The sequence below is a fragment of the Macaca mulatta genome, chromosome 20, assembly GCF_049350105.2.
Source record: "Macaca mulatta isolate MMU2019108-1 chromosome 20, T2T-MMU8v2.0, whole genome shotgun sequence".
Classification (NCBI taxonomy): Eukaryota; Metazoa; Chordata; class Mammalia; order Primates; family Cercopithecidae; genus Macaca; species Macaca mulatta.
The window spans coordinates 50,396,273-50,421,578 of NC_133425.1; the positions used below are offsets into that span (position 1 = coordinate 50,396,273).

The 25,306-nt window shown below is 47.2% G+C and overlaps 2 protein-coding genes across 2 annotated transcripts; one reads left to right on the forward strand and one right to left on the reverse strand.

Moving 5' to 3' along the window:
- Positions 1–396: 396 nt before the first annotated feature.
- On the reverse strand, positions 397–10,903 carry LOC106995021 (uncharacterized). The gene is given in 5 exon segments (XM_028840650.2): positions 397–662; positions 2,020–2,049; positions 5,296–5,361; positions 6,812–6,934; positions 10,470–10,903. Coding segments are annotated over 4 exon segments (309 nt in total). The 5' UTR covers positions 6,902–6,934; positions 10,470–10,903; the 3' UTR covers positions 397–539.
- Positions 10,904–12,406: 1,503 nt separating this feature from the next.
- IRX5 (iroquois homeobox 5) lies at positions 12,407–16,144 on the forward strand. Its single transcript, XM_001086980.4, has 3 exons — positions 12,407–13,165; positions 14,223–14,628; positions 14,802–16,144. The coding sequence occupies exons 1-3, from the start codon at positions 12,917–12,919 to the stop codon at positions 15,596–15,598; spliced, it is 1,452 nt and encodes a 483-aa protein (XP_001086980.2). The 5' UTR covers positions 12,407–12,916; the 3' UTR covers positions 15,599–16,144.
- The last annotated feature ends 9,162 nt before the right edge of the window (positions 16,145–25,306 follow it).

The following is a 25,306-nucleotide window of genomic DNA, read 5'->3' on the forward strand; positions in this document are numbered from 1 at the left end:
TGTCATTACTCAATTACCCAGATGCAGGGATTCTGTGAAGGAGGTGGATGTCAGCCTTCTTTACAGAGATGAAACTCTGCCAGTTAGGGCAACTTTTTCTCATATATGAAATGAGCCAATAGATTTGTTTGAGGAAGAGACATTCTATTCCAGAGGGACTACTACAGAGAATTAAAATACACACAGGAGTATCTTTCAAGTCTTTTTCCTCCCATAAATGTAAGAGTCATATTAGAAAATTATTTTAAATCGAGTCTAATAATAACTGATTGTCAAAAGAATGACTATGATGGTAAAAGGAATTTTTTGAACCTTTTTTTTTCAGGCATAAACATTCAATCCAATAAAGACATTTTTAGAAAAAAGACATTTTTAGAAAAAAGTCAACCTATACAATTTATTTTATTTTTCCTATACTTTGGCTAAACAAAATATATTCAGTGATACTGTAAAATACTAAGCATTTTCAGTAAAATTGGCAATCAAGTAGAGCTTAACTTTCTTCTGCATGACAACTGAGGATTTTAATTGGAAAAGTATTATCGTTTATAAACAGGAACATCCAAAACATATTTAAACCACTCAAGCACTTTGATTTTTCCATGTCCTTTGCATCTAGATTGAAACACATCACAGGAAATTTCAAAGACCGATCACTGAATCTAAAATTAAAAAAAAAAAAAATCCATTTAGTTACCATGATCATTGTCACCATCAATCCTTAATATCTTATACTTCACTGGTCACACTTAACTCTGCTATGCTGTTTTATGCTTGGGAGAAGACAAATTACTAATCAATTATGTATACTAATTTAAAATGCTACCTTTAGGAGGTATTTTAATAACTTAGTCATAGGGGTGAAGTGCTTCCTCTAACTGCTTACGTGAAAACACCTTCAATAACACGTTAGCCAGGATGCACTGAACATTTGGGAACAATTAATGCTATAGTCTACATAAACTATCAAATTGCCCCCCAAAAGTGGTGGTACAATTCTGCAACTGGTTGAGGTCACATGGAAAATAGAATTATATGCTAATTTGTTCCCATATTAAGTTATCATAAAAGGTCAGACTAAACACAGTAAAACGAATTCTGGAAAAAAATTAACTAAGTAGATTGGTATGTACCATATCAAATCAAACTGTTTATCTTAATAGATACAAATACAAGACAATCTTAAAGCAGGGGCATTTTCTCCTTTTTAAAAACAAATGTTTAGCTAACCCTAGGCAATGACTTACATGATTTAAAAATACTTTATAGGAATAGTTTTTCCCTAAAGGAGAACGGGGCAGGGTACTTTTTTTGCTTTCAAGCAGAGAAAAGCAATGGAAAAGGGCATAATATCCAAAAAGGAAAAATTTCCCCAGAAAACTATTTCCTCTACTTTACATGTTTCTTAAATTTAATTCACATAGTTCTACATATGAACTATAAAATGAACACACAAACACACATGCTTAGTTTAGCTGAAAATTAAAGAGGGGTCAGGAGATGGTGACTATAATACATTTATGATTGTACTCCAAAATAAACTAAACAATAATATAGGTGTTTTTCTTAGCATACATTTGTGTTTATGCTTTATTTTCCATATCTAACTTTATTAAGAAACTATTGAGGAAAAAAATTTGTATCTTTTTTTTTTTTTTTTTTCCTGGAAAGCGTAAGTAATTCTATGGTTACCATGTTGACTTAAAAAACTGTAAATCAAATTAATGGTTGATGAATTTGGGCTACTAGTTTCACATATGATGATCCCTCATATTTCTATATTTCAAAGGTCCTTTTAAAGAAAAGGGGAAATAATTTGGAGGCGAGATGGAGAAATGAAATATTACAGCATATGAAATCACAGGTCTAGTATTTTATAAAGCATCCAGTTTATTACAGGACACAACTAAGTGACAGAGATCATCTGTCACACCCTTAGGCAAACTCCTGAGAAAAAAAATAAAACAATAATTTTGTGTTCTAGAGACTATCCTTTTTTCCATCAAAAGATATACTTGTATTTTTCATTTTAACATTTCCAGTGGCATCCTACAAGAGAACTAGCACTCACAATGAGTCATCTGAATTTTCTTTAAATCAAAACTCATTTTTAATTTCTAAACAGGTTTTACTATTGATTTAAATAAGATTACTATTAGTTACCATAAAATGAGTTTGGTTTCCATGAAATATCAGTTTGACATCTTGTTCAAATACTTTTCTGCTACATATTACCAGCATTGTTTATCCTATTTTCCTTCCTTATCGAGTTAGATATGGAGATACCTAGGCATAAAGTCTTTAGATACCCTGATGGACTAAAAATAAATTTATTTTTATAAAAAATATAAAATTTATTATTCTTGTTTTGAAGGATTTTATGTATTGGGAAATAAACCCATAAAAAGTTGAGAATTATATTAAAAGGGGGTAAAAGTCTGACAAAAATGAAAACATGCAATGATGCCTAAAAAATCAGGACTGAAGTAAATTAATCTTCATTCCCACTGAAAGCAATCTGATGTCCAGAGACTGAAAATTATTCTACCATAAAATACAGCACATTAAATACTACAATAGCCCATTTGAAATGTCTTAATATAATTATGATATCATCTACAAATGATTGTACATATATTTTAATATTCATTACTTGAGATTCCAATGCAAAATATATTGAAATTGTAAAAATATTAAGTCGGTTAAAGACCGCATCAAATCAGTAACTATTCTATGACTAAAAGTAAGACTGAAAATAAGAAATGAAAAAAAACACTAAAAGCAGGGTCAACATATTTGGATGTTGCTTATCAGAAACAACACTATCATTCCTGATGGTTTGCTTATAAAATTCTATATTCCTACCAGCTAGCTGAAAAGAATGAAAAGCTTCTTATAACCAGCTAAAAAGAAAGACTTTACCATGCCCCTTGAAAAAGCTCATTTTCACATTACTCAGGCTTCATTATGCTAAATCAATATTCGTTTAGTCACTGGGGTTATTGACATATTTTAAAATAAAAGTATACCCTTCAGCTACTGCACTCATTACAGGTAATTTGTCTTGTCAGAGAGCAGGGAATATTATCCTAGTCTTTCAGGGGCTGACAGCCCATGGAAATACCTCCCCATGGTTACAACTGTAAATAATTTTAAGGTAAAATATTGAAAAATCAATGACTGTTTCCTGCAATCTGTCACAAACAAATCAATCATAATCCGTACTGCCAGAGAGTATGATTTGAAGGAGATGGGAGCAGATGTAATTCTTGGCTGGAATCTCTCATTTCAAAATCACTTCACATAATGGTGTCATCATTTAAACACTTAACAGTCAGTGCAACTGCCACTGTAACATCTAGTTGGACAAAACCACGAGGAGGGGGAGGAGAAAATGCCATCATTATTATGTTAACAAACATTTAATTTAAATGGTTGCTGCATTAGTAAATTTCAGCTGAAAACAGTTTTACCTGCCCCCTTTCACAGTCCCAAATTAATCAAGGCTGCTTTTCTATAATCTGATGCTTAGTAAATTAGCTGATTCAAATTTTGCCCTCTGAAGCACATACACCTTTTATTTTAAAAGTCCATTATAGAGAATAAAATTTGGAATTAATATATAAGATATCTGAATTGTAGAACACCCCTCTAATTCTGTTAATATAGCAAAGACAAAACAGTATCATATATGTCAACATCATACTTTTAAAGTAAGTTTAAAGGTCTCAATTGCTCAGATATTAAATTTATATTTTCCTTCTATTAAAAAATATTACATTTCAACTTTGTAATATTGCAACATATTTTAAGATGACCAGCAAGACCTAGTTAATTCAAAAATACCCTTGCATTCCATACACAAGCTATCCCATAACAACTCAAGTATATGATGGGTAAAAGTTGGTGAAGGTCATAATACTGAATTTTTTTGCAAATGTAAACTGCTTTCCAAGTAATCACTTTGATATCACCATTTTTTACTAGACTACATTTTAATCGCTTCCTTAGCTGCTTATAACCTCTACTTAGGCATGAATAAAAAGAATCTGAAATTGTTATATTTCCCCTTCCTGCTGTGTTAACCAAAAATACTATTTGACTTAAAGATTAAAGAGTCTTTTTCCTGAAGGTTTTTGTTTTTAAATGTACACTAGTTCTTTTAATGAAAGAAACTGGTTTTAGCCATGTTTCTAAGCAATTTCCTAATTATATAACTAGACACCATGAAGTCCTTCATTGTTTTATTAATAATATTCCTCCCCAGATATAGTTCAGGGGGCAGATTTTTTTAAGCCAGTCAAATTTAGCGTTGGGGGTTGGGGGAAGGTGGTATGTCAACATTAGTGAAAGGGGCAGATATTTTTGATGCCTAGAAAAGTATATTATTTCCCCTAAAAAGGAAAACAGATATAAATACCATTACAAAATTTCAGCCTGTATAAACATTCCTAGATATAGTAATTGGTCTATTATAAAAAGGTTTTTCTCTGTTTTTAATTTAGCCTGCATATTCAGTGTGGCTACATAGCATCAGAGGATTGAATCTTTTCTCATAGATACAAATTGAACCTTTGCTTCTTAAACACCATTAGGTTTTTGAAAATGAAAAAGTACATGGGCAAATTATCAAAGAAATAATCCACAATAAAAGAGAGCCCTCCATTCCATATGAATCCCTGCAACAGCTGCAAAGCAAGCAGGAAGCCAACCTAGGAAAAGATTACATGAAAAATGGAAAGGCACCTAAGGGTCTGAACTAGGAAAAGACCCCTGTGCAGGAGCTCCTGGCCTCCAGGACACTACAGTGCCCCACGCTGGGCCCAGCTAACTTCTCAGCAGAGCACTGGAACCAGTTGCCAACCACCAAGTCTTCTACTCAGAGTTTGGTCATGTCTGGCAGTAAATCATCCAGCAGAAAACACATTTCCCCCAAAATGAAGGCAACAAAGAACTGGGAGGCGAATGAGGACGGTTAAGCAACATGCTAAATGCATGCACGTCAACCACAAACTAAAATGACATCTACAAGAACTGTGCAGGACACCTTCGCAGATCTAATTCTCAGAAAGAAGCTATTTTAAGGGTGCTGAGTATGGCTAAATGATATTTCTCAGCTCTACCAATGCAGTCCATAGCACTAGAAGAGGCAGGCTCAAAAACTCAGCAGAGGAAAATAAAATTGTTTCCATATACCAAATTTAAAGAAATTGCTGTCTACTGCACAAAGTTCTTACATGTAATAAAGGTTCAGGATTACAGAGGAAAGTATTCTTTTAAAAGAGATAACATTACCTCCTTATCTTCAGAATCTCCTCCTTCCAATAGCCAGTACAGTAGCTCCATTATGAATTGTAGACTCTTAAAGAGAAAAACAGGAATAGTTAGCTTCATCTTTTGCACCACTTCCTTCCTTCATGGAATTACAATTTAATTACCAATACTCCAATTGATTTTATTCCTAGATGATACATTTCTCAAAAAGCATGCTCTTTAGCCATTTCCACTAGAGAACGTTTAATACAACCTTCTCAATTAATCAACCAAAACCCATTACTGCTGAAAGGACATGTTTTCTTCATATTTTCAAGAGTGGGAACCCCCTACATCTATTTTACATAGAAAGAATATAAGAATTTTAATACATTTGAATACCTTTAATATACATGAAATATGAATCTTAATAAATATGGCCGATAACAGATATAAAACTCAACCAATCTGCGTATGTGTTTAGATTTTCCCTACATTTACCCTTAGGAGGAAAAAAAAAATCACTCAATCCTCTTATGTTTTAAATTCAACAATTTTATACATGGTCTAAAACAAAGTAAAACAAAAAACTAAGCTTAAAGGCAAACAAAAAGGAATCAGATTGCTCACCGCCTAACACTTTCTTTATATTTGTGTTGTGTTTTCCAACTCACTGTAATGCTTTAGCTCTCAGTCATACATGAAACCCAATTTCCATTAGCAATCAGTAACAGGAAAACACAAGGATGTTATTTTAAAATTATTATATATCACTTCATATTAGTTAAAAATCACTGTAATGCCTCGGAAAGTATTCAGAGAAACATTTATTTTACTGGAGGCTATATTAACTACTGCCTTCTGTAAAATTAACTTTTTATTTTTTCAATTATAAGAAGCCATTTATTTTTACTTAATAAAGTGTTCTGAGTCAATAAATTCAGTTCCTAGATCTGACCACTAGACAAATATTCTGCAAAACAATTCTTTCTCATAGCTTTTCTTATCTGCCTATATTCAGCAGTCTCTATTTGATGAGAAATGACAAGTTTTACATACCTGTGTGTACTCTGTCACTAAAAAAGTTTGGTACCCCTGACTGGAACTGATATTCCCACTAAATTTGTTCTTAAAGGAACTAGGTAATTGAAATGATTAAAAACTCTAATTAGGCATAAACAGGTTATTTCTCTTAAATAATAATTCTATTTGTATAAAATATCACAACCTTCACTTTGATTTTTATGAAAAGCACTGAGTTTATAAATTTTACTGTCCAATTATACCATTAAAAATAAATTATTCAAAGTAATTCCATGATAAATAGTAAGTAAAAATAAATTATTCAGTTTTATTTCATGAATCTAAAATTTTTCTATTTACGGTACTCTTGTTTAATGAATTAATAAAAATTTTTAATGATCAAAGCCTCAAGTAACTGACATTCTCTACATTTTGTACTTAGCCTCTATTATCAATACAAATACTTTGGTAAAACCAACATTGATGCTATTTTGGATTGACTCCACGTACAAGCAAACTGTGTGCAGACACTCACTTGCAGACGAGCCTTGGGATGTGCAAGGACAAATTTCAGCCAACATTTGGAGGAACCCCTTAGTTCAGAAGTGAACTTAGCTGACAACATCCAAATGTATTACGGAAGCATCACACTTATCACCTGCACAGAAAATGGAAATGATTCTGTTTAAGGAAACACAGAAAACTAAGTAATACTTTTGGGATATTAGATTCAAATATCCAATTTTCTCCAAGGTATCACTCCATATTATGGCAAATAAACAAATAAAAGCTGTATCAAGGTGTGGAATATCATTAGCCTGAGAAAAGACTAGAAAAACGGATTACGGAAATGACAACTGCAGGAGAAAATTACATTCTCTTCTCCCGAACAAATGTTAAGTGCATGCTTACTAATAAAGACTTAAACTCAAAGTACATTAGAATATACTGGTTTTCAATTTTGAAGCATCTAAGTTAATTTGCTAAGCTAAATTGGTGTTTAGGTATACTACAGCTATAAAAACACTGCAGATTTATGCAGAAATAAGTCTTCAGCATCACACTTCGGAGTAGTGCTATGAAAGCAAACCAGTCATTATTGAAAAAGGAAAAAAGAATTCCTAGATTTGACATGTTCTTAGAGTTGCACCAGCTGCTATTCTATTAAGAAAAATTATTCCCTATAAACAGCTAACAAATATACCAAAAAGATGTTAAAATACAGGAGTCAACACAAAAGAGATATTGAAGAGAAATACACAAAGATAATGAGATACTACCACTCCAAACAGGCTGTACTATCCCAAAGTTAAAACATTATTCCAAAGTATGATGCTATGTTCATAATCTATTGTGAAGAGCATATTTAATTCACTCAGGATTACATGATTTAATTTACTTTCCTGTTATCAACTAAAGAACATTTTTTCCTAAGATTTCTAGAATGTACACATATAGTAATAATTATTGAGTTATTCGTTAAAATGGACAATTAGTTCATATTCCTATTTCATCTCTTTTAATGCAATATATCAAATTTGAAAATAACACATGGATAACACCATAAGAATGCTCATCATAGCTGCCAGAGGGGAAAAAATTTTTTGATTGGGGGTGCTATGGGAGATAAATAAAGCAATTATCTCAAAATTAATGGTCTTGTTTTAGTTTTAGCAAACAAATCTACATAAGTCTTTCTTTTAGTTTACTATGTAATTCTAACCAGCTAATTATCCTTGGAGTCAAGAATGAGCTGTGACTACACCTGGCTTTTCCGATCATATGCCTATGGTCTCCTCCACTTTCATTTCCTCTTTCTACAGTGAGTTTTAATATTAAAGAAAAACATACACACTTCTTACATACACACTGATAGCCAGCTTCCAGGAAATCATGAGCTACAAAGAGAGGGGAAAATCTTAATGCAATACTTATGTTAAAAGGTATTAGGTGCTGGGTAAGCCAAGGGTAATATAATCAACAGCATCCATCTTGCCAGTGTTTTTGCATTCCAAGATTTGGAGTGAAGAACAGTAATACTGTTTTAGTGGTCACCCAGGTTATGACTCAGATCCTTAAACGAGTAAGAGACTAAATGCACTATCTTCACTTACTCATCAATTCAAATGCACAGAACAATATTTTGGAAGAAATAAAACAGTTTTCTTCTATTTTTATAAATAAAAACAAGGCATTCCATAAACATTGTAGCTAAGTACTTGATATGAAAAAGAAATTGTTTCAGATCATTAAGGCACCCCAGGAGACTGCTTCTTTTCCACAAAAACGAAATGGCACAAATTTCTCATATATTTACCTCTTATTACATTCCTGCTCCTGCACATTAAGCATGCCTTCCTCTACAGATTTATTCTGAACACTAATAAAGTGTTTGCTTAATAAAATACTGCTCTATTTTATGCTTTTCTTTCAAAATTAGAAACCATTATTCCACAAAGATAGAGCACAAAGAAACCGACACAGGCATTACCAAAGAGCCACAAGTAGTATTAGTCCATGCCAGAACACTTAACATTAAACTATCATTTCTCTCTAAAACTTCTGTTGCCAAAGTGCTCACAAAATCTGGAAGCTCAAAGACAGGTTTCAAGTGCAATTAAATTCTCCAAAAGCAAAACTGTACAAAAATATGCCGCCCTTCTTATGTCACCATTTATAGACAACATTTTCTCAGGATCTTAATTAAGATAACGATGCACACCTGTGTCAACATTCTCTGGCAAGACAGCCTTATCAATCATAATCCTTTAAGTACACTCCAAAACAGCAAAGCGATATGACAGAAGCAATCTGTTGCCTTTCCTAGTGTTGGTGTTGTGTCTCTCCCACAAGAATGATGAGATCTTTAAAATACAGCAGACCTACTTTTATGAGTCTTTAAAGTTTTAACTGTAAATAGCTATTACACTAAATAAACAGGAATAACCTCTTTTGCACTTGACTGAAACAATGACAACTGTACAGCCAAAACTTGAAGAACAAGCTCTAGGGCCATGTCTTGGCAATACAACTGCGAATCCTACTTTAAAGCTTTAAATTTTAAGAGTTATGCGAAACTGGATCCGTGCAGACATGACAAACCAATAAACCTTTAGGAAGTTTTAAAATGAGAATATTTAATAGTCCTACGTTAAAAACAACCCGAGCAAACTTATCCCTAGTGTAAGTTTAAATGTTTGGAAAGATACAAATGCAACAGAAAGCAAGGGGAGAAAAAGTCTTCTTGGTAACCTGGGATGGGAGGGATACAGATCCCACCTCTGCTGGAAGAGAAAGCTTCAGAGTCAAGGCACCAATTAAACTACCGCTACCAAGTATGCAGCTTTCCAAACGGAAAAGCCGATAAATAGGAAGTAAGAAGGAGGGAACAGCGAAACAAATGGTCTCGACTATCCAGACAAAAAGTTAAAAGCTCGTGTTTACCAGCAAAAAAAATGAACGCTTTCATATAAAAACGGAGAAAACCCGCCAGACGCTACCTGCATGCAGTCTGCCTGCTAATCATGATCCGCCCTTCCCTTTCTCATATTAAGACAATTCTATCTCAGACGCCGGGTGGCCGTTGCCAGCTGAGCAGCAGAGCCATCAATGTGCAAATAAAGCAGAAAATAGAGACATCCTTAAGAAATGAGTCTTAAATTTGACATAGAGCGGAGGTGACAACCACGGCAACAGAACCATACATTCTAAATGCCTCAATATCTTGCAGGAGTCTCTCCAGTCCTTGACACCAAAAATAAGACAGTACAAGAAAATGGGGTTAAAAAAATGAAAAAACCAACTAACAAACAAGCCACGGGGCGGGGATGGGGGGAGAAAGAGCGGGACGGCCGGAGTGGCAGGATGATGTAATGACGATGTCTGTGTCACAGACTCGGGTTCTCGGTGGCACAAACCTCCAGGGCTCTACTCCGGAAAGCCGCGTCCCGGACGAGAGCCGCGGCGACTTAGGGGCCACGCGTGGACTGAGGGGCCACGCCCACGCGCGCCCCCCGCGGAACGCCGACACCCAGAGAGGTTCGTTCGGCGCCTACGCGGCCCGAGGCCCAGGCCCTTGCCCACGGGACGTCTGGTCGCGCGCGGGGCACCGCCGCGTCCGTCCGGTCCACCAGGGGACGCGGCTCGAGGGGCGGACTGCACGGCCAGGGGGCCTGGCCGGGGCGGGGGCTCACCTCTCCTCCGCCGCGCGGGCGCGCGGGCCGCGGACGCTCCCTCGTGGCTGGCGCGAGCCCCCGGCGGGCGGCGCGCGCGGGCCGTTACCGACCGTTAGCGCCAGGGGCTGCCGCTGCGGCGGGCGGAGCCGGGGGCGGGCGCTGAGGGGCCGTGGGGCCGCAAGAGGCGGGAGCGAGGGGAGCAGGGCGGGGACGCTGCTCCCGGGAGCTCCCGGCGAAGACTCAGGCCCACCGCGAGCCCGGGAAGAGGCCGCCGGCGAGGCCACCACTGGTCGGCTCCGCGCTGCCCCAGGCTCGGGCCGCCCGGGGCGTTCCGCCTCGCTTAGGCATTGGCCGGCTGGAAGCCACCTCGGCCCAGCTGTCCCCGCTGCCGCTGCCGCCAGCTTCCCGTCTCCATGACAATAGCGCGATCGAGGCCCCGCCTCACCCCGCCCCTTTGGCGCCGAGACTAGGAGGAAAGCGGGCTTACGTCACCAGGGGGCGGAGCCCAGAGAGGCCAGGGCCCAATCATAGGTGAAGGAGGTGTCAGGCACTGGGCTGGGCGGACCCAGGGGTTCTCGGAGAATGTAGTCTGAACCGGTCAGTCCTCTTGGTGGGCGGTGTCTGGGGGAGGGGAGCGGACGGAGGGGAGGAGCCAAGGCGCGTGCACGAGGGCGCACTGCCGAGCGGGTGCCGGTGCGGCGGGTGGGTTAGTGTGAGCTCGCGAAATAAAGTACGTCTCGCCCGTCAAAGTCAATGCGAGAAACTTTGTATATAGTTATGCTTGGGCTTGCGTGTGGCCCCATTATGCGAAGTTTCCGAAATCCCGAGCTTCCGCGGCGTGCCCAAACCTGTGCCATCCTCTGTCCTGGTTCACCAGCGCCCCTGTCTGTCCCAGAGTTCGAGTGCTTCCGTGGCTTGTGGCGGCGGGAGGTGGAGAGGAGAGGAGAGGGTCTGTTTTGTATTCTAACTGTGTGGCCGTCGTGGGCAAGGGCTCTGCCTCTGACTCAGTTGTGTGTGTTTGCCTCGCCAGCGCCTCGCTGAACAAACAGTGGTTGGGTTGGGCACTGCTCTGCCCAGTGTTTGCAGTGGAGCGTGGGCGGGTGCGAGAGTGCGTGCGAAGGGGAAGGCGACTTAGTTGAACAAAAGGGAAGGGGACCTGCTCCCTCCACCACCACCGACTTGGCGGTGCGAGCTGCGTGCGATTGGAAAGCCGGGAGAAAGAGGCGGAGAGGCGTGGGAGTGGAGCTGGGGACGGTCCCGAGACCTCCTCGGGTGTAGCTGATTCTCTGGCAGTTCTTGCCCACCACCCATACTCTAGAAAAAGGCTACCCCGGTAATTCCAGGAACCAGTGTCTTTTCCCTCGCCGTCCGGCGGCGTGTCGGTAGAAGGAAGGCTAGCCGGAGACGTGCAGACGTCTGAGGCCTGTCTCTCGCCCACCTGCTGCTGCCGGCGCAGAGGGGCAGTCATCCCGGACTTCCTGCGCCCTGGGCGCGGGCCATCCATCGGCTCTCCCAGAGACTTTCATTCGGGATCTCCAGCTGGCTCTCGGCCTCCCTGGCTTGGGGAAGACGCCAGAGAGCGGTGGGCAACGAACGGCCTCGGAGCCCAGCCTGCCGGAGAACAAGAAATCCGCTAAGTCCGCAATCTACTGTGGCTAGGAGAGCGCAGAGCGTTCGCCGGCGCACAGTCCGCGGCCTTGTTCCCTTTGTGCTTCGGGGCGGCGGGACCCGCTGCAGGGCCGGCCGTGCGGCGGGACTGCCACTCCGCCCCAAGTTAGCAGAAGAGGAAAGTTGGAAGAGATCGGCGCTCCTGGGATGTGATTGTCATCCTGGGGCCGGCGCTCGAGAGTCTGAGAGAAAGCGAGAGAGAGGGAGAGACCGGGGAGGGGAAAAGGGGAGGCAAAGAGGAGGGGTGAGAGGGGGGCCGCGGAGGGGAGGCGGGCGCTAGGGAGGGGCGAGAGGAACGCCAGCGAGCGGGAGAGGGAGCCGGGGAGGAAGAGGGAGAGGGCGAGGCGCGCCTGGCGGCCGGGTTGGCTGCGGCCGCCCAGAAGCTCCTGCCAGTCCTCCCACCGACTACACCCCGGGAAGGAGGAGCTTCGGGCGCGCACAAGGCGTCAGAATCCTCAATTTCCAACTTAGCATCTTGGCAGGACCTTTGCAAAGCCAAAAGCAGAGCCCCCCGGTGCAAAGAGCGAGGGGAAAAAAGAGAAAGCAGCAAGGGAGGGGAGGGGAAAAAAGCCCAGCTGGGGCGAGCGAGGCGCGCAGAGGAGCGGGCGCGGCGGTCGCAGCCGGAGGCGCGCGGGAAGCCAACCAGGAGGCGCCGCGGGCCGGAGCCCCGGAGCCGGGGCCAGAAGAGCGGCGGCCCAGGGCAGCCAGAGGCCAGGTGCCCGCCCGCTCGCCCTCGCAGGGCGCCGCCCGGCTCGTTGGCGGCCGCGGCGCGGCGCGCCCCATGCCCGTGTGTGGCCATGTCCTATCCGCAGGGCTACTTGTACCAGCCGTCCGCCTCGCTGGCGCTCTACTCGTGCCCGGCGTACAGCACCAGCGTCATTTCGGGGCCCCGCACGGATGAGCTCGGCCGCTCTTCTTCGGGCTCCGCGTTCTCGCCCTACGCTGGCTCGACTGCCTTCACGGCGCCCTCGCCGGGCTACAACTCGCACCTCCAGTACGGCGCCGACCCCGCGGCCGCAGCCGCCGCCGCCTTCTCCTCGTACGTGGTAAGTGAGCGGGATCCGCGGCTGGCGAGGGGCAGCAGGGGCCCGGCGGGAGGACGGGGGCGGAGGGGGACACGGGCCTAGGCGCCAACACCGACCTCCCCCGCCAAGCTTCGCGACCCCTTCAAACTTGGGCGATTGTCTCCCCCGGCTTCGCCCAGGCCTCGGACTCAAGAGTTGCTCAGAAAAGAGAGCCGCGTCTTGCTCGGATCGCTGAGCTTGCGGGAAGGGGTTCTGTGGGGAGAGGTAGCTGCAATTAAAGAGCAGCATTTGGTGTAAACGTAAGCTCCGGGCTGCCCTGCAAATTTTATATTTTTGGTTTTGCCATTTTGGAAAAGTAGTTCAAAAGAAATAGACCCGAAATTTGAGCAGAAGCGTGCTAAGTCAATGTAAATGTGTTTGGCCTAGCCTTTAATTAGTCCTCCAAAATGTTGCAAATCCGTAATCCTATCTTCGCAATCCGATTTGCGGGTATTAAATTTCAGAAAAGTCGGTCGAGCTGCGGTGCATCCGGGATTTTTCGGCCGGGTTGTAACTTCGGTCTGGGGTAGTATTTTGGAGGGTGGGAGTGCCTGGGCATGGCTCAGCTTTTTGTTTGCATTTGTTAGCGTGTTGAAAAAAAAAAAAAAAAAGAGCAAGAGCCTTTACTTCCCTTGTTTTCCCCCCTTGCGCCCAACGTGCGGCCGCTCCCGCGCGGACCGCGGAGTCGCCTCAGTTGCCCAGGCCTCTATCTGGATGGAGGCCGGGCTGCCCTGGCCAGATCTGCTCACGGGGTACGGACGTGCCGGGGCAGATGGGGGCCTATGGGAGGCACCGAGGCCGGGACAGCTTCAGGGGCCCCAGAAGGACCTGACCCAGGAATTAAGGTCCCCGCTGCCTTCTGAGGAGGGGGAGGAGTTGCTCCTAGGTCTGAACCCCGCCAGCCTTGCCCCAGAGGAAGCTGGAGTGCGGGCCTCGTCCACCCACAGACCCCGGGGAGCGCAGGGAAAAGGGTGCTTCGGTCGTTCCGATGGCAGTGGAGACCAAGGCCCACACTCACCTCTCTGCGTCTCCACCGCAGGGCTCTCCCTACGACCACACACCCGGTATGGCGGGCTCCTTGGGGTACCATCCCTACGCGGCGCCCCTGGGCTCGTACCCTTACGGGGATCCAGCGTACCGGAAGAACGCCACAAGGGACGCCACGGCTACGCTCAAGGCCTGGCTCAACGAGCATCGCAAGAACCCCTACCCCACCAAGGGCGAGAAGATCATGCTGGCCATCATCACCAAGATGACCCTCACCCAAGTGTCCACCTGGTTCGCCAACGCGCGCCGGCGCCTCAAGAAAGAGAATAAAATGACGTGGACGCCGCGGAACCGCAGCGAGGACGAAGAAGAGGAGGAGAACATTGACCTGGAGAAGAACGACGAGGACGAGCCCCAGAAGCCCGAGGACAAGGGCGACCCCGAAGGCCCCGAAGCAGGTTGGTGGACACGGGAACGGGCGTGTTGGGCGGGAGTAAAAAGGAAAAGAGAGACCTAGAGGGGGCGCGCACGGGGCCTGGAGGTTGGGAGCAGAGGTCTCTACCTTTGCGGGCGGGAACCGAGTCCCGCCGCGCGGCCACTGCGCCTCTGACAGCCTGGGTTTCACCCGCAGGAGGAGCTGAGCAGAAGGCGGCTTCGGGCTGCGAACGGCTTCAGGGACCACCCACCCCTGCCAGCAAGGAGACCGAGGGCAGCCTCAGCGACTCGGATTTTAAGGAGCCGCCCTCGGAGGGCCGCCTCGACGCGTTGCAGGGCGCCCCCCGCACCGGCGGGCCCTCCCCGGCTGGGCCAGCGGCGGCGCGGCTGGCGGAGGACCCGGCCCCTCACTACCCCGCGGGCGCGCCGGCGCCGGGCCCGCATCCAGCCGCGGGAGAGCTGCCCCCGGGTCCCGGCGGGCCCTCGGTTATCCATTCGCCGCCTCCGCCGCCGCCTCCGGCGGTGCTCGCCAAGCCCAAATTGTGGTCTCTGGCAGAGATCGCCACATCCTCGGACAAGGTCAAGGACGGGGGTGGCGGGAGCGAGGGCTCTCCATGCCCACCGTGTCCCGGGCCCATAGCTGGGCAAGCCCTAGGAGGCAGCCGTGCGTCGCCGACCCCGGCGCCATCGCGCTCGCCCTCGGCGCAGTGTCCTTTTCCAGGCGGGACGGTGCTGTCCCGGCCTCTCTACTACACCGCGCCCTTCTATCCCGGCTACACGAACTATGGCTCCTTCGGACACCTTCATGGCCACCCAGGGCCCGGGCCAGGGCCCACAACCGGTCCGGGGTCTCATTTCAATGGATTAAACCAGACCGTGTTGAACCGAGCGGACGCTTTGTCTAAAGACCCGAAAATGTTGCGGAGCCAGTCTCAGCTAGACCTGTGCAAAGACTCTCCCTATGAATTGAAGAAAGGTATGTCCGACATTTAACGCGGGCTGCGTCGGTCCCGGACTTTTCTAATTTATTAAAAACATGGCCTTGGCAGTTATTTTTCCATCACTGAGAAAGAGAGAGAAAAAAAATAAACTACCCCTCCTATTCAAAAGTTTATAGTTTATGGAGATGGATGGCATAAAAATGTAAACATCTCCACACACACACACAAAAGTCTTAACCAACCGAAAAGAAAAAAAAGGATTTGTATTAAATCTTATTCTGTATATTTAATGTAGCATTTTTGTATTTAAATTGATAATTCATTATCTTTGAAGTAAATTATGAAATCAAGACACCTGTACAGGCATTTAATGTTTTTTTTTTGTAATATAAATATATACATTTGTGTTTCCCCAAAACTGTTTCATAGTTTAAAAATACAAGTTTAATTTAATTTTTTACACCTATTGATTCTGCTGGGTATGAGCTAAAGTATTATTACAGAAAGGAAACAGGTTATACTCTTAGATTTAAAAAGTGAAAGAAACTGCAGGCGCCTTTGTAAAATGCAAAATATTTAATTAAAAGAGATTTTAACATAATGAGAGCCACTCATTACTTTTTAGAAGCCTCAATAAACTGTCCATTGCCTTGGTCAAAAGGTGCAAACTGCAACTTTTTTCAAAGTGGGGATTGAAAGGTTCCACAGACCTTCAAGTGTGCCAGGGGAAAAACATAATTAGGTTGCAAGCCCGGGGGAACCTGGCCCTGCCCAGAAAGCAGATCTAGATCACTGATGCGGGCTGTTTGAGAGAGACTGGACCCTGGAGGAAGGAGAAGAGAGACCCAAGTGTGTGCCCAGAAGGGAGAAAAGATGGCAAAGCCAGTTAGGGACACGCACCACCCGAGCGCCATCGCTTAACCTAATTACTTCCAATCAGTGTCGTGTTTTATGCAAAGTAATCAGCTGGTGAACTTTGCTAATGAGTTCGATTTTATGCCGGATTTAGCCCTTATTACTATTTCAAGGGTGCTTCGGGCTAACGGGGGGGAGTATTCAAGGATGCCAAGAGGAAGGCTTTCCCAAGTCACCGTCTTCTTCTCTGCCCCTTCAAATTTGGGCATTGATCTCTTTGGATTTGATTAAATTATGAACGTTCCATCCCAGACGGTGCGGGTGGCGGGCGGCGCAGGAGTGTCCGCTCAGCTACGGGGCTGGGGTCGAGCGGGACGGGCGAGGGGACGGTTTCCCCCTTTCACAGGTAGGTGTCACACTTGTCCTGAATTTCAAGCCTGCACTTTGCAGAGTCGGAGATTGCAGAGTGGGCGGAGGGGGAGGAGGGAGCGCCACAGCCACTTGGGGGAAGCGAGGGGAGCCCCTGAAAGGATCCCTCCCCCTCACAACGGGCCTCTTTTTGGACAAGTGGCCTTCAGAAGTTCGAGGCCATTTGCCTAGATAACGAGGCCGTTGTGGACTCCATCAGGCTTGTCGTCGCTTTAGCACTTTTCCCAGCTTAGATGCAAGAGTCCGAGCAGCTACAAAAATATTTTTGGGGTTTTATTTTCTCGTTTTAATCCCGCATACTTCATCTCAAAATGAAAAGTCAGGATGCATCTGAATCCCTAATGAGGAAGAATCAACGCCCTGCGCCGGAGGCCGGCCAACGATGTGGGTTCGGGCTTGGCTGCGGTGCTGACGGCTCCATTTTGCAGCCGAGATCTGGAGCCCGGACGCGTTTTACTTCGTGGGAAATTTTCAGTGGTTGGGGGAGGGAGTGGGGGTGGGTGTTATAGCAAAAACATACCCCAGCGAGGGGAATTAATTTGCTCTATTAAACCCAAGCCTGAGTGTAGAGAGGGAATGTGTTTGCACATAACACCGGCTTAATTAGGCTAAATCAAAATGCACATATTTGCATTTCTGCTGAAGATGACTTTAACCTCAACTCAGTATTTTAAACCCACACCGAAGTTTCACTGGAGTTGCTTTTGCTATTTCTTTTTTTTTTTAACCTGCCACGGGGCTCCTTTAAGCTTATTCGAATTTAAACAAGTTTGAAAGCTGCATTGTCCAGATGTTTTAGCAAACAGCGGTGGACTTCAGGGTTTAAATTAGTGAGAAAATTCACGCAGGGAAAATGGTTTCAAAGCTGGAAGTGTGAATGATTAAATATGCATGAGACGATCGTATTTTATTTTGTCCCTTTAATTATAAATGATTTTTTTAAACAATTGAATTCCAGAGATGACTTGCCCTCGCTCTTTCTCCCCCCACCCCGCGCCTCATCCCCCTCTACTCTCCCCTCCCTCCCCCACAGCCTGGTTCACAATCAGCTTTCCCCCCTGTTGAATATGCAGCCCCAGGAGTCACCTTTTCTAAAAAAGTCAGAAGAATAGGCCAGTCCCCTTCTCTTAAGGGAGACTTTAAGGACATCAACTCGGCGGGGTTTTGGAAGCATTGGCCCTAAACCCTGCCCAACGATTTTAAAAAGAAAATTACAGGCCTTCCAGTGTTCCCGGGAATATGCAAATGGCAGGGCGCAGGCCTCCCAAATCAGACCGCGAAGGCTCGGGGCTGGGAGCCGAAAGCCCGCCGAGCTGCCTGGGAACGGGAACCGCGCACCCGGGAGCGCCAGGCGTTTCTCTTCATCCAGGGGCTGCGCGGGGAGCCTCCCGGCTGAGGAGCTAAACCGCTGGGGGCTCGGCGGCTGCTGCCTGAGTCGCTGACCCCTGCCCGCATCCTCCCGCCCTGGGCCTCCGCAGGGTCTGCGGTTTTCTATGCGCACTTGGTCTTCAGTACTAGCACCCAACTACGTCTGGGTTTTTCTTCTTTACAGAGCTGGGTTTCGGTGGTCACCAGCTTTTCTGGTGTTTAGCGACTTTGAGTTTGGAGGTGGCCTACCAGGCAAATGGAGGGTTCAGGGCATTTAGGAAATGTCTTCCTCGCTTAACCCCAGAAGTGGTTGCGTGTCTGTAGGATCCCAAGTTCCTCCCTGAGCCTCTCCTTTGCGTCTCGGGCCCTCCAGCAGGCGAAGCCTCTTAGACGCTCTGGGGAAAATTTCCAGCGTGTACGGGGTTCAGGGTTTGTTATCAGGCATGGAATGGGGCGCAGACGTTGCGCGAGGCAGAGCCTAAGGTCCCGAGGTGCTGAGACTGTGCTGGTGTTTGCCACCTGTGCCTGGCTAGACAGTTTCTGGGCCTCAAGAAACGCCTACCTTGGCATTTAGGGACCAGAAGCCGCTGGATGTCTAGCAACAGGGGTCACGGGATCACTGCATGGGGTCTCTGTAAGCAGTCCCCTGAGGCAGTGCAAAAACGGGAACCTGCTCTGTGCCGGGCCGAATCAGTTCATGGAATTTGGGAGTCAGGAGAGATTCCTTTCTTCTTCCCGCTCCTACACTCCGGGTACCAAGGCCCGAAATGCTGTTCCCCCAACCCGGGTGCGGGGTCTGCAGCAAGGCCTCCTGGTTTGCAAACCCCTCCAGGCCGCTTATTCCGGGTGCCATGCGCAGCCCTTGGGACCTAGAAGATTGAGGGGGAGGGAGGGTCGCGCGTAAGGTTTTGGAACCGGCGGTGCCTCCTAGTCCACCTGTCCCGCACAGTTAGCTGCCGACTCGGACCGAAGCGCGGAACAGCGCAATGCAAACCGCCCAAAGTGAAAGGAATGTAATTGCGCTCCCATGACTGAGCCAGACGCGGATGCAGTTTAGGAAGGGCGCCGCCTACCGGTCCCCGGGAACCATGCGATTCGCAGGGAGGGGGACAAGAGGAGACCCCAGCTATCCCCGCACCCACCGTGGGGCCTTAGCTTTGAACTCTGGCCCGGAGAAACTTAAACTGCTTCTCCACCCCAACGCGCCACAGCCCTGGACCTAAGACCCAGTTAGCATTCGGGATTTGGGGAGCAGGGCCCACGACTAGAACAGTGTTAACCCTACCGGTTCCCCCCACAGCTTCAGCACATTTCAAAAAAACAGGCGTAGGCAATTGAGAAATATGCTACCGGCTGAAATAGCCTGCGGGTGGGGGCTGCAACCCTGAGCGCCCGGCAGCTCCCGCCCTGCATCAGGTGTACTCTCTTCCACTCCTGCGGGCCCTTACACGTTCAAACTGTGGACCCCGCGCAGTTTTAATTTGCGGTTTGGAAAATGGGGGTGCTACCGTGCAACCGCGCCCCAAAGACCGTTTTGGTCTTTAGAGTTTTTGGCCTGTGGGTGAACATCTGTAGAAAAAGGAAAAACAAAACAAAAGTACCCTGCCATTGCGTCGAACCCTCCTATTTCGAAAAGAACTTTCATGAGGTCAGCGTGGCAAGGCCTGCGGTGCTCACCTCGGCTTCGCCCTATCCCTCCAGAAGCCCTCATAGGTTGTGTTCACTGTTCTCCCTCAGGTGCAGGGTTGTTGGGGAAAGCCGGGCGCGCCCTCAGGCTGGATCTTTGTATCCCTCGTCGCCCGGCCATCGAACAGGAGGGAAACCGGGCCCGACTGGGACCTTGGCGCCCGCCTTCCCCTTAAACTGGCTAAAACTTCAGGACTGTCCCTAGACCCACCCCGCGGGTCTTCCTTTGTGTCCAGCGCAGAGCGGATCTCCTTTTCGTTTTCACGATTACTGCGACTTGGGCCCCGGGCACTAGTCGAGCCCAGGTTGTGGCCTAACAGCAGATCGCCTCGGGGGCTTGGCTGCAGCTCTGGCCGCACCTCCAGCACTGGGCGGCCTCTCGGGGCCAGGGGGGGTCTCTGGCCTCTTGTCAGCCGCGGGCCCCAGCCCTGGGTCCCCAAGGCCGCTCGCCGGGCAGCGTTCGTTTCCGGCACCGGGACGAGCCCAGCGCGCCCAGACACCACTTTCCCAGTGAAATCTGCTTTTATTTGCTCCAAGCAAACCCCGGGCTCTCAGCGCTCCCGCCTGATGGATGCAAATGTAAATGTGCACTTATTTAATTGGATCAGGCCCCAAGATAAAAGAGATAAACGGCTCCCCGTTTGCTAACTTATTTTCCGAGGCATGCAGCGCCGCGTGGAGGGGAAGCTAATGAAGGAGCAGCGAAGCGCTTGGCACTCGAGCTCTCCGAAGCGGTGGCACGCGGGCCGGCCGGCTCCGCGTGGGCTGCAACTCCTTGTCGACCTGCTTTGCACTGGCCCTGCCCGCTAGATAGGGTCCCCGCAGGACCTTCTGTGCGCCAGGCTGGGAAAGTGAGAAGGCGTGATGTTGGCATCGCGCTTGCAATTACCCCACCCTCGCCACAACTTTCTCTTTTCTCCACCTCGGTTTGTCCCCCTCTCCTTTCTTACCCAAGTCCCCATGCTTGGGTCGTACTGGCTGGGCCCATTCCATAGAAAATCCTTCCTATCTTCTTTCCCAGGCATCTTCTTCATTCCCCGGGCGTCGTCTTCCACCCCACTTGGAGGTTTCAGAAAAAGACGCGAGGGCCATGAAAAAGACCAGGTGCGACCCTCCAGCCTCCAGGGTCCTGCGGAGCCGCCCTTGAGAAGGAAGGACCCCCTTCTCTGTTCCCACAAGGCCCTTTTTTGGAGCATGAGATTTCTTTCAGAATCAGCTGGAAGACATGGATTAACCCCTTTTCTCCCAAATAATGTAGGAACACAATACACAGAGCACTTAAGTCTTTGCAAGGGGTCGCGGAACCCCGAAAACCAGACATTAGGAGAAAGGGGTGCCTGGCTCTTGCCTCCCTGGGGCGGGAGTTCGAACCTCAAGGACAGCGCATCCTCCTTCCCAACAAGTTTGTTTTCCAATTTGGGGTCTTCGTTTTTCGTTCCTGCAGTTTCTTTCATGTTCAGAAGGGCTGCGAGGAGGTCGGGATGGGCTTGGGAGAGAGACCTGATGAGACAACCTGCCGAGAATGGGTGCACAGCAGTCGGTGGTGAGGGGCGCCCTAGGCTGAGACACTGTGGGCGGGAGGGCTGGACTGGCGAGGTTGCGAAGGGCTGGGTGGGAGGGAGGCCCGGTCTGGCAGGGCGTCCCGGCCACGCCCCGTCCCCAACGCGCTGATGGATCGGCTTGTCAGGAGAGCTCTGTGCGCGGAGCCCATCAGAAAGCACTTACCTCGCTAAACTGAAATTACTGTCCTTTCAGGGGCTAATTTGTGTAACTCCCATGGAGGGGCTTGGAGGGGTTTGATGAGGCATAAAATGATGATTAATGAATTTATTGGCCGCTGCTCATCAAACAAGGACTGGAGAGTTCGCGTCTGCACTGGCGGCCTGGCGGCGGCGCTCAATACAACTGGGGTTCAGCCTCCAGGGGCTCAGCGCCTGCTCAGGTTTCCCCAAGTGCCCGGTCCTGAGTGCTTTAGCTACTTCCTGCTGGCGGTCTCCTCTACGACCCCAACCTAATTCGGGGCACAGGCTCTAGCTGCCGCCATCGCCCCTTGCGAACCAGCTGCCTAGGCCTGGGGGGAGGTCCGCTGCAGACCCATGGGGGCAATGGCTTCTCCAGGACTGAGTGTGACTGTGGCACCCGAGGCAGCCTGGAGCTGGGGGACTGGAGTTGTCTTCCAAAAATGTTATAGTTTACTGGGTTGGTACTTGGGCTTTGGTGGCTCAGCCCTGCCTCTGCAACTTACTAGCTATGTGTCCTTGGACAGATCCAATACCCAATCTGAGCCTCAGTGTCCTCATCTGTGAAATGGGGCTTTACCACTCCTGGCTTTGTGAGGATTCAAGTGCATGGCGCATGGCTACCCTTCAATACAGTTAATAAATCATGCTATTTTAAGACTTCAGTTCACTGAAGATGCTAGCTAAGGCCTGGGAACAAACAGAGGGTGGGACACAGAGGCTTGGGTTGTGACTTGAGGGAGAGAGAATCCTGCCTGAATGGCTGATCTTTCTCAGCACTTGCCTCAACCTCCCCACCTTTCCTGGCTCTGGCTTGATAGCCGGACAGTGAGGGAGACCGGAAGGCAGTTGAACCAGGGAGTGACCTGCTCAGAGTTGAGCTTTCTGGAGCTGACTGGAGCTGCCATGTGGCTTGTTTACATGGCAGAATCTACTTTCAGGTTAGTCTGCTGGACGGTTCAGAACTTCTTCTTCTCATAACCCACCCTTTGTCTGTAGACTCCTGTCTTTTGGAATCTGTCCACAAGGACCTTTTGGCTATTTCTGCTGGTTTTAATCAAGAACCTGCAGCCCATGAACTTATCATTTCAACCTGGCTTATTTTCTCTGATTGAATCACCTCCCCTGCCTATCTCATACCACCTCACTCTGTCCGTCCCAGATCTCCCAGCAGTGGACTTCTCCCTTGCCTTCCCAGGACATCCGGTGTTCCCGCAACAGATGACAGGAAAGACCTTGACATTGACCTCTCCAGTGGAATGCCTATCCTAGTCTCTGTGTTAATACAGCCCCACTTAAACTGTTCCCTTCCCTTCTTCTAACCACTGTCAATTAAGCACCTGTGATATACCAGGTGTACTGTTCTAGTCATTGATGATGCAGCAATGAACAAAACAAAGTCCCTGCCTTCCTACACTTGAGAGAATATGACAGAAAATAAACAAATGAGTGAGGTAATGACTTATTACCATGTCCAGGTGATGAGAGTTATGAGAAAAATTTAGTAGGGTAAGGGGTTAGTGAGGGCAGTCTGGGAACCCTCCCTTAGGAAGCTTTCTTAGGTGTTTGCACAAAGTCCTGGAACAAGTTAGGGAACAGGCCATGCAGATATTCGCAGGACGAGAGTGCCAGGCAGAAGGAAGGGCAAATGCAAGGATCCTACAGTGGGAGCAGGTTTGAGCAGCAAGGAGATCTTTGTGGAAGGGGAAGAAGCCTAGGTAAAGCTGGGGTCAGGTTATATGGGACCTTGTAGGTCCTGGTGGGATATTTGGGATTTATGAGAGAGGGAGAAAAGGAAGAGGTGTGGGAGGATTTTGAGGGGAGTAACAAAATCTAACTTATGGGTTGTTGTTTTTTTTTTTTTGGTGGGTTTTTTTGTTTGTTTGTTTTTTGGTTTTTTTTTTTTTTTTTTTTTTTTTTTGACAGTCTCACTCTCGCCCAGGTTGGAGCACAGGGCGCGATCTCAGTCACTGCAACCTCTGCCTCCCGGGTTCCAGTGATTCTCCTGCTTCAGCCTCCTGAGAAGCTGAGACTACAGCCACGTGCCACCATGCCTGGCTAATTTTTTGTAATTTTAGTAGAGACAGAGTTTCACCATGTTACCCAGGATAGTCTCCTGACCTCGTGATCCACCTGCCTCGGCCTCCCAAAGTGCTGGGATTACAGGTCTGAGCCACCACGCCCCGCCCAACAAGATCTAATTTATGTTTTAAATGCATCCCCAGGGTGTGAGGAGCTGAAAGTCTGATAGGGCAAGAGTGCAAGTAGGAAACAGGAGGCCAATGGAGAATTCAGGGGGCGGGAATGTTGCTTTGCATCAACCTCTACTTGGTGGTACCCAGAGAGGCAGGGAGAAGTGCTCAAGTTTGGGCTATATTTTGAAGTCAGAGTCAGCAGGCTTTACTGATGACGGATTGTATATGGGCGAAGAGAGAAGAGCGGGGAATGCTGGATGCCCCTAAGGATTTGGGCCTGAGTCCCCAGGATAATAGGGGGTGTCATTTGCTGAGATGCCTAACATTAAGGGAGGTACAGGGATTTTTTTTTTTCCTCCAGAAAGAGGGTAAGTAAAATACTCTTTGCCCTGACCCTCAAGCCATTGGGCCAAAAGGAGCTGCTTTTGTGGACATGTGAGGCATCTAATGACAAAGCAGTCAAATGCCCAAGGCAGACGCACAAGTCCAGGGAAAATTCAACAGATCCTCTCTCCTGAAACCATAGACCTTACAGTTCTTTGACCACATCTCCCATTTCTTTTCTTTTTTTTTTCCTTTAAAAAATAACCTCTCTATCCATTATCTCTCTCTCTCTCTCTCTCTCTCTCTCTCTCTCTCTCTCTCTCTTTCTAGTCAAGATGGGGTTTCACTATGTTGCCCAGGCTGGTCTTGAACTCCTGGACTCAAGCTATCCTCCTGCCTCAGCCTCTCAAAGTGCTAGGATTACAGGTGTGAGCCACCGGACCCTGGCTTCCCTGTTTATTTCTTTTTTCCTTACCAGGGTAGAAACTGAGACTGACGAAATGAAAATGACTTCTCCAAGCTCATGCCATGGGTTTAGAGACAGGGATGGATCCAAAACCCAAGTCTCCTAACCCCTAGGCCTGCGTTCTTCCCTGCCTCATCCAAGCTAAGTTCTCTGGGATATCTGTATTTTAACGGAGAACTCCTGGAAACAAAATGCTTTAACAGAGAGGAATGAATTTATAATGGCAGAATCTCAGACACCGTGACAGGCTGTCAAGGGAGATATATTTAGGCTGGGCCGGGAAACATCTTAGCCCTCCTCAGACACTGCTGGAGGATGACTGCCTCCTCAGGACTCCGTGTGTGAAGTACAGATGAAGAAAAAGCTCGGAATGTGCTGTCTCTCCCAGAGACTCAACAACAAGGAGAAACTGGGGCCTTTTCGCCTACCAGGGAATGTTTTCTTTCCTAAACAATTGCTGTTTGAAAGGATTTACTCATTTCTTCTATTTGAAGTGACGTCTGCCCACCCACAATTATCCCATGTGATGCCAGCAAAAATTAATGTTCCTTTGCCCATCATTTCACAGCAACCCCTATCAAAGACAGATTGGAGTTGGGGGCAAGGCCCCTCATCATGGGTCCTTCATGCATTTATTTTGATTTTTTTTTCTGACATTTCAGCTTCACTGTTTTTTTTTTTTCCCCCCCAGTCTTTTA